Source organism: Homarus americanus, unplaced genomic scaffold (genome assembly GCF_018991925.1).
Source record: "Homarus americanus isolate GMGI-L3 unplaced genomic scaffold, GMGI_Hamer_2.0 scaffold50924, whole genome shotgun sequence".
Lineage (NCBI taxonomy): Eukaryota > Metazoa > Arthropoda > Malacostraca > Decapoda > Nephropidae > Homarus > Homarus americanus.
This window is the reverse complement of record NW_024718094.1, coordinates 4,688,890-4,698,089: the sequence shown is the minus strand read 5'-3', so window position 1 is coordinate 4,698,089 and position 9,200 is coordinate 4,688,890. Positions and strand designations below refer to the sequence as shown.

The window sequence follows — 9,200 nt, the reverse complement described above, 5'->3', positions numbered from 1 at the left end:
AGGTTAGGTTAGATTAGGTGAGCGTTGGGTTAGGTTAGCGCGAGGATCTTTAATCTTCAGGCGATATAAATTGGGTGCCTAATCTTCAGGTGATCCTATTTTTTTTATCCATCAAGAATTTTGGAAGGAAGGAGGAAGGTCGGGGAAGTGAGGGAGGGGGGTTGAGAAGTAGATTGTGGGAAGGAAATTGGAGGAGACGTGAGGGGAAGGTGAGATGGGGAAAGTATTTGGAGTAGGTTGAGGTCGAGGGGTTAGAAACGAGGGAGGAGGCGTGGGGAGTAGTGAGGGAGGTGTGAGGAGTAGCGGTGAGGGAGGAGGTGCTGGGAGTCGGGGTGAGGGAGAAAATGTGAGAATTAAGGGTAAGGGAGGTGGGAGGAGTAGAGTAAAGGTGAGGGACAGGAAACAGGGATGGATGATGGTGGAATAAGGAGGAAAATAGGGAAGGAGAAAGGAATAAGAGACACAGGATGAGAAGGGTAGTGGAGTAAGGAGAAAAACAAGGAAAGAAGGAGGCAGTAGGGGGTGTGTCGGCTGTGACCAGGTTGTATGGCAGCTGATGATCTTTACAGGTATTTTCACAGCCTACCCTCACCCACCATAGAAACATTTTTGTGGTGTGGGTGCAACTCACTAGTCCTTGCCAGCCAGACTATTAGCAGTGGCCAAGACTAGGCTGTAATGTCTTGTTTCTCGTATTAGTTGTTGACATAATTCAGCGCATGTGGTGTTTGTTATCTGTTAGTCAGCGGGATTTTAAAGTGAAACTGTTATAGTCATTTTAGTTCTTGGTTGGATATTTTGAGTAGTGATATGAATTTAAAAAAAAAATAGAGGTACTGTGCTATAATTAGTTTACACCGCTGCTATATAATGCCATGACAAAAATGAGGAATCACCTGAAGATTAGACCTCTCTAGTTTATTTTACCTGACGGTACTTGAGGAGAGAGAAGATTCGGTTAGGTTATATTGTGTTAGGTTGGGTTACATTGTATTTGATTAGGTTGGGATTAGTGTTTAGATGGTTACGTGTAAGCTAAATAAGCTGGGGCTAATCTTAAGGTGACCTAATAAGAGTAATATATACACTGTCCAAATCAGCGAGTTGTATCTCTTGATTTGCGTTTGTTGATGGACTTCTGTAATTACTAACCATGTTGCACGCTTTAAGACATTAGTTGTTGATAGCCAGTACAGTAATGACGACAACAACACCTCACTGTTAGGTTCAGGGGTTGTAGGTGTTCACAGAAACTGGCGTGGGTGTAGCGTGGCCGGGTACACCAGCCCACAGTCCCCGGGCACAGTGACGCGTCACCCGCGAGGACTGAACGTCTCTTGACGCGCCGCCTCCATAGCTCAGTGGCTAGAGCGCTGGTCTAGTAAACCAGAGGCCAGGAGTTCGATCCTCCTTGGAGGCACACGTGTTGGCCAGTTGTTTTAGTGCAGCACGTTATTGGAGTGAGTGATGTGGTGTTGTAAACATTGATGAGGAAAAGGCTTTAAAGGGAACAGGCAATATTGCGTTAATTTGTTTGAAAGGGTTAAAGTATTACTATTATTATTATTACAGCAGTTATTGAATTAATACTGAATGAATATAAACAATTCAATCACTTTAATTATCACCAAACAGACATCGCTATTTAAGATAATAGCCAGAAACTAATTTGATTTTAGAGAGGAGCACTTTTACGGTGTCAGGGGATAGGTGTAGGGAGAGTTTATGGCGACGTTAAGAATGCCATTGTAGATAACAGTAACTTGTGGTGCGCCGTTGTTGTTCTAGAGGTTAATGAAATGACTTAACGAATTAGTTTTGTTTCGTTAGGAGTTAATGAACCCTGGCACATAACAACCATTTCCAAGGCCTCGTTAGAGTGTTAGTGGTTAGTTTTTTACAGTTTGTTGGTATGTGTGTCCCTCTTTGTCCCCTTTCCCATGCCTCTCCCTTCCCCCCCTCCCATACTTCTCTCCCTTTAACTCCTCCCATCTATCTCCCTTCGTCCCCTTCTATTAAGCTTCCTCATCACCTTTCCATTCCTCTCCCTTCTTACCCTCCCATTCCGCTCCCCCTTTCCCTTCACATTCCTTTCCATTTTCACCCTCCATTTTCCCACCCTTCATACCTTCTCGTTCTTCCTTCTCACCCTCCCATTCCCTCCCTTCTCCCCTTGCCATTATTCTCCCTTCTGACCCTCCCATTACTTTCCCTTCCCCCCTTCCACGTCTACCATCAGTACAGGAGGTCAGCATGGAGTGGTAATGAAGGTGTAACTTGGCCTCTGGCTGTGATCCCTTCAGTCTCAATGACCTCCACAGCCCCTCCACCTCCCACCCCTTCCCTCTCCCCTCTCATCCTCCTACTTCCCCTTCTAATCCTTCCATCTCCCCTCCCATCTTCTCCCTTCTTCCCTCTCACCGTCCTCCTTCCCTTCTACTGCTTTCCCTCCACTTCCACCTCTTCTCAACCTCCTCCCACCTTTCCCTCTCCCTTCCCACCCCTTCCCACTCCCTTCTCTCCTCTCACCCTCCTTCCCTCCCCTCCCTTCCCTCTCCCCCTTCTCCTTCCCTCCCACCCCTTCCTTCTCCCCCTTCTCTCCCACCTGCCTCCTCTTCCCTCCCTCCCCTGGGGGTGTTAGGTCAGCTTAGGTCACTCAGCCACATGTGTTGGGGAAACTAGATACATAACACTTGGCGTCGTTTAGTCAAGCCTAATGGCCTGCCTTTTCTGACTTGACTGATAGAGGTTTTGCGTGTGTGATCGATGTTTTTCTTGTCTATTTCTTGTTTATTTTTTGTTTGTTTGTTTGTGTTTGGTTTAAGTGAAGTATTTCCTCTTCTTCATTATCGATCCCCTTATCTCTCATCTTTCATCCTACTTTCTTATCATCCGTCCCTCTCCATCCATCTATCTAGTCATCTGTCTTTTCCTTATCAACCATCCATTTCTTTCCTCATCCATCTCTTCATCATTCGTCCCTTACATCATCCATCAATTATCATCCATCCCAGTCCCTCATCGTTCATCCCTTTCTATTCCTCATTCTTCTCTCTCGCCCTCATCATCCATCCCACTCCATCATCCATCAGTCACCCTCATCATCCGTCCCTCACCACACGACTCTGAGCCTGTATACTCCCCCCCCCCCCTTTCCCTCCCTCCCTCCCAGGTTAGGTCAGGGTCATAAGGGGTCAGGTTTATAATGCTGTAGGTGGTGATGGCCGCTCCCCGGGGTCACTCAGTTAATGACCAAGGGTTCGAATCCCCCCCCCCAGGATCGTATAAGTTGTGTTAGGTTATGTTATGTTAGGTTAAGTTAGGTTTAGGTTAGGTTATTCGGTTCACTTTCCGCCTTTCGTGGTTTGACTGGTAGATGTTTTGTTTCTTAAAGTACGTGAGGAATATTTTTTTTATCAAGTTCATCTTAAAAGAGAGAGAGAGAGAGAGAGAGAGAGAGAGAGAGTAAAATAATGAATGACTATTTCCTGTTTAATATATGATAAACAAGGGGGGGGGGGAAATGGCGGCTAAACTACTCTGACACTCTACCCTAACCAAATAAGTGAGTGAATCTAATTGGCACGTTTAAAAATACGTCACAGGGATATTGACATTGAAACAGTTTATTTAGTCAGAAAAATACAGATACAGAGTGAATATTAACATGGCCGGTGGAGAGCCTGAGATTTCTTGAGGGGGACAAAATGGCGTCGACTATACACCGAGTCTCTATCGTAACTAGTAAATAGACTTGACCTGGATAGACAAACCCCTGGTGGTGATGGGTATAAGTAGCAGAAGGGAGTCAGCGTCCTATACGAGGGTGCGAGGACGTGTACGGTTATTACACGACAGATAATGAGGCCCCCCATCTCCTTATACGTGTCATTCCTATTAGGCTCCATTTCTATTTGGTTCACTCTTTGTAGGTTCCACTCCTAAAGGGGTAGGGGGGGGTAGGGGAAGGGGGGTCAGCGCGGTGTCCAGTGTATAACTTAAACATGAACGTGACACTGAAGGTGGGGAGGGGGTACTCTTTCCCTCCCCCCCCTCCCCTCTGGCTAAACGCCTCACCATCTGTCTCTCTCTCTCTCTCTCTCTCTCTCTCTCTCTCTCCTCTTTGATGTCGTCCTGAGAGATTTGTGGCTGTATAATTCCTAAATTATTGCTGCAGTCCGTCTTTCTATCCATCCTTCCGTCCGTCTTTCTGTCCGTTCTTCCGTCCGCTTTTCATCCGTTCTTCCGTCCGTATTTCTGCCACAGCTAAGTTTGATTCATTCAAATTACATATAAACTTCGCAGCTTTTATATACGAGTACAGTAGGTGTCTGTGGATCACCTGACTACATGTTCATATTGTATCATTAATTTCAGATTTTTTCCTCTCCTTTATTTTATCTCCAGGAAGGACAATTTTTTTTTTATATAAACCTATGTTATTTTATTTTTTTTAATTCATTTTCTTTTCTTTTAGATTGTTTGTGTGTAGGTGAAGGATGACTGAATAGAAACACCAAGCTTAAGACGACCTACAGATGGCGTTAAGGTAATTATAATAGACAGTTAATGAAGGATTTATTAAAGTAATATGTAATTCTTAACTTCCCAGGTGGATATAATGTCCCTCTTGTGTTGCTTAATTAATTACTATAATAACATTTGACTAATACAGTATGTGTGTGTGAGGACCCATTATATATGCCTCACGAAAATATTTAAAAACTATCCGAAAATATGAACAAAATCCCACAAGTTCTCGCTCACTTAAGCTACGACACCATGATACAGTCTCACAATATTCCTACATTAATTTTTTTTTACCTGTTGATTAGATTATGTCGGGACGCATCCACCTGGTTCTACATTAATGTTTTCACTAATTGGAGATGTGAGGACCGGTGTAACTGGCTCCTTGTCCAGACCTCTCCACCTTTCTCTCCTCTTCTTCCTCCTCTTCCACACCTATCCCGTCTTCTTCTATTCTCATCTCTTTTTCCTTCTCCACGCCTCTCCCGTCTTCTCTTTCTATCCCTCCCTTCACTCTTCTCCCTTCCCCAACTCGTTCTTCTTCGCCTCTCTCTTCTCTCTTCCGTTTCTCCTCTTCCCTTCCTCCCCTCCCTTTCCCCCTTTCCTTCTCCCCCCCTCCCCTTACCTTCTCCCCTCCCCCTTCCTCCCAAGTAAGTCATCAACACGTGGTCCACACCTCCAGGGTCGAACGTAAACAAACACAGCTGGTAGTGTTGGCGGTAATGATGCCTGGGTTTACTGCTTTTGATGGTGGCCGGTTCTTGGGTCCTTCTGGCGGGTTATTGGGTCCTTCTGGCGGGTTCTTGGGTGTTCTTGGGTACTTCTGATGGGTTCTTAGGTGCTTCTGCTGGGTTCTTGGGTACATCTGACGGGTTCTTGGGTACTTCTGATGGGTTCTTAGGTACTTCTGATGGGTTCTTGGGTACTTCTGACGGGTTCTTGGGTGTTCTTGGTACTTCTGACGGGTTCTTAGGTGCTTCTGCTGGGTTCTGGCGGGTTCTTGGGTACTTCTGACGGGTTCTTGGGTGTTCTTGGGTCTTTTTGGCTGGTTCTTGGGTGTTCTTGGGTACTTCTGGCTGGTTCTTGGGTGTTCTTGGGTACTTCTGGCTGGTTCTTGGGTGTTCTTGGGTACTTCTGGCGGGTTCTTGGGTGTTCTTGGGTACTTCTGGCTGGTTCTTGGGTTCTTTGGCTCTTGGTTATTACGACGAAGTTCTCGGTATGTTTCGGTTCTACGTACTGATAAATCTGAGGTATTTTAGCTCCACCAATCATATTCTTGTTTAAGCTCCACCAATCATATTCTTGTTTAAGCTCCACCAATCATATACGTACTTGTTTAAGCTCCACCAATCATATACCTACTTGTTTAAGCTCCACCAATCATATTCTTGTTTAAGCTCCATCAATCATATTCTTGTTTAAGCTCCATCAATCATATTCTTGTTTAAGCTCCACCAATCATATTCTTGTTTAAGCTCCACCAATCATAACCCTGTTGAGTAATCATTGGCTGAAAGGTACTGTGTGTTCTCATATTAAAGCCTCAGTATAACAAACGTCACTATTGCACTTTAATTACTTTCTTTATAAATCTCAGTATATTTACCCTTAAAGGAAATAATTTTTATCAATAGATTTCGATGTTTTTCCTTTCAATCAGATTTAAATATATGTCTTATATGATTGAATAAATGAGTTAATAATAGAGACTAAATGTATCATATAGTGACATGTTGGATTATATAGGTGGAAACAGTATATTAAATGCACCTAATATATAAAAGAGCTGTAGGTATTTGGGGTTGACAGCTGGTTCTAGGGGTGACAGACTGACAGGTGGTGTGTGAGGGAGGCTGTTGGTGGTGTGTGAGGGAGGCTGTTGGTGGCGTGTGAGGGAGGCTGTTGGTGGTGTGTGGGGGAGGCTGTTGGTGTGTGAGGGAGGCTGGTAAGTGTGTGAGGGAGGCTGTTGGTGTGTGAGGGAGGCTGGTAATCAGAGGCTGGTAAGGTGTGTGAGGGGAGGCTGGTGGTGGTGGAGGAGGCTGGTAAGTGTGTGAGGGAGGCTGTTGGTGTGTGAGGGGAGGCTGTTGTGTGTGTTGGTGTGTGAGGGAGGCTGGTGTGTGGAGGGAGGCTGCTGGTGTGGGGTGAGGGAGGCTGGTGGTGTGTGGTGGGTGGTGTGTGGGAGGGAGGCTGGTGGTGTGTGAGGGAGACAGGTGGTGTGTGTGGGAGGCTGTTGGTGTGTGAGGGAGGCTGGGAGGCTGGTGGTGTGTGTGTGGAGGGGAGGCTGTGTGGTGTGTGTGGAGGCTGGTGGTGGTGTGGGGGCTGGTGTGTGGGGGAGGCTGTTGGTGTGTGAGGGAGGGCTGTTGGTGTGTGGAGGGGAGGAGGCTGTTGGTGTGTGGGGCTGGTGGTGTGTGAGGGAGGCTGGTGGTGGTGTGTGGAGGCTGGTGAGGGAGGCTGAGGGAGGCTGGTGTGTGGGGGGGAGGTTGTGTGTGGGAGGGAGCTGGAGCAGGTGTGGGGGAGGCTGCTGGTGTGTGAGGGAGGCTGTTGGTGTGTGTGTGAGGGAGGCTGGTGGTGGTGTGTGGGCTGTTGGTGTGTGAGGGAGGCTGGTGGTGTGTGAGGAGGTGTGGCAGGTGTGTGGGGGAGGCTACAGTGGTGGGGTGGCTGGTGTGTGAGGGAGGCTGTTGTGGTGTGAGGGAGGCTGTTGGTGTGGGGAGGCTGTTGGGAGCAGTTGGAGGCTGTGTGTGGGGAAGCTGGTGGTGTGTGAGGGAGGCTGTTGGTGTGTGGGGAGGCTGGTGTGTGTGTGGGGGGCTGGTGTGAGTGTGGTGGGGGAGGTGGTGTGGAGGGAGGCTGGGGGGAGGGAGGCTGGTGGATGGTGGTGTGTGTGAGGGAGGCTGGTGGTGTGTGGTGTGTGAGGGGGCTGTTGGTGGAGGGAGGCTGTTGGTGTAGGGGAGCGCTGTGTGTGGGGGCTGGTGGTGTGTGTGGGGAGGCTGGTGGTGTGTGAGTGGAGGTGGTAGGTGTCCTTCCCCTGTTGTCGTCTTTGTCTGATGTAATTATTAATGAATCAAGGTGAGACCAGCAGGACTAGGTGTTTGGACGATGGTGGTGCGGTGGTGCTGGTTGATGGCGTTTTGGTGATAGCGATGCTTGTTGGTGATGATGATGATGATAGTGATAATAAGGATGATAATGATTGTTGGTTCTCGGGAATGACGGGACTCGTTTATGGATAGTCCGTGGTTTGTTGGTAGAACGATGGATTCACCCTCGACTTGCCTCTCTTCGCCTCGTGTCCAGAGTTCTAGTAAGTGCAACGGTGGTCTGAGAAGGTGGTCCTGCAAGGGGTGAGCTAGATCGTGTGGATAGGCTGGGGGGGTGTTGGAGGAGGCGGGGTGTCGGGAGGGGCCGTGTTGGGGCTGGAGGGGCCAGGTCTTAGGGATCTGGGCCGGTTCTCTTGAGGTGGGTGATTGGGTGGAAGGCCCGGCCAGCCGGTCTCGTCCCTCACCTTTATCGATGCTGCCTGAGCCGGTGGTTGGGGAGGGATGGTTTTGGGTGGCTGGTTTGGGGGGTTGATTGTGGTGGTTGGGTGGGCGTAGATGGTTAATGATGGTGGTGGGTGGGGGATGGTGGTGGGTAGGTTAGTGAGTTGCTGGTAGTGGGTGGGTGGGGAGGATGAGGTTGGTGGTGGCGGGGTGTGATGATGATGATGATGATAATGATAGGTGGGTGGGTGGGTGATGGTTGGTGGGTGGCGTGGATGTGATGATGATGATGATGATAATGATAGTGGGTGGGTGGGTGGATGGTGGTCTGGTGGTTGATGATGATGATGATAGTGGGTGGGTGGGTGGATGGTGGCCTGGTGGGTTGATGATGATGATGTGGGTTGGTTGATGGTGGCAGCCCGTGGGTGGGTGGGTGGGTGGATTCGCCTGGTTGATGGTGGTGGCCTGGTGGGTTGATGATGATGATAGTGGGTGGATGGGTTGGTTTGATGGTGACAGTGGGTGGGTGGGTGGGGTTGATGGTGGTGGCCTGTGGCTGATGGTGGTGGCCTGCGGGTTGATGCGCATGGGTTGATGATGATGATAGTGGCGGCCTGGGTTGGATGATTGGTTGGGTTGTTGATGGTGGTGGCGGTTACGATGATGATGATGATAGTGGTTGGTTGATGGTGGCTTGGTGGGTTGATGATGATGATGATGATGATAGGGTGGGTGGGTGGGTGGGTGGGCGGGCCAGAGCGAGGGATGACGGTGCTCACCTGAGGAGGTAGGAGGTGGACGCCGCCCATGTTCAGGAGGACTGGTCTCACTACGCCACGGCCTCACGCGCTGTGTATAAGAGTTCAGAGCTTTAGCCTTAAATTGTATCCAAGGTGAACCAGTGAGAATCATAGTGGTACATTCTCATTAATATATTACTTATGTTATAACGAAATACAGCGCTTTGATAAATAAGGTCTTGAAACGTGTTGTCTAGATTTAAATAAGTATTTTTTTTTCCTTATTAAAATATGGATGGGGGAGGGGGGGGGATACAGGTGTCGATATGTGAGCCAATTGGTTTTATGTTTATCAGGTATCATATTGCAATCTGTGGTGTGTGATTGGTTAATTTTTTTTATGACGGTAACATCAGTTGCAGGTACAACGATTGTAACATTGCAGTCGTGT

General features: G+C 48.2%; 1 protein-coding gene and 1 non-coding gene across 2 annotated transcripts; one reads left to right on the top strand and one right to left on the bottom strand.

Annotated features, from left to right (window-relative positions):
• The first annotated feature begins 1,347 nt into the window (after positions 1-1,347).
• Positions 1,348-1,420, top strand: Trnat-agu. Its single transcript has one exon. It is a non-coding gene; the product is annotated as a tRNA-Thr (tRNA).
• Positions 1,421-5,309: 3,889 nt separating this feature from the next.
• LOC121859185 (sporozoite surface protein 2-like) lies at positions 5,310-8,921 on the bottom strand. Its single transcript, XM_042355934.1, has 2 exons — positions 8,789-8,921; positions 5,310-5,719 (listed from the first exon to the last, which is right to left on the bottom strand). Exons 1-2 carry the CDS (start codon positions 8,919-8,921, stop codon positions 5,310-5,312), a joined length of 543 nt encoding a protein of 180 aa, XP_042211868.1.
• Positions 8,922-9,200: the final 279 nt, after the last annotated feature.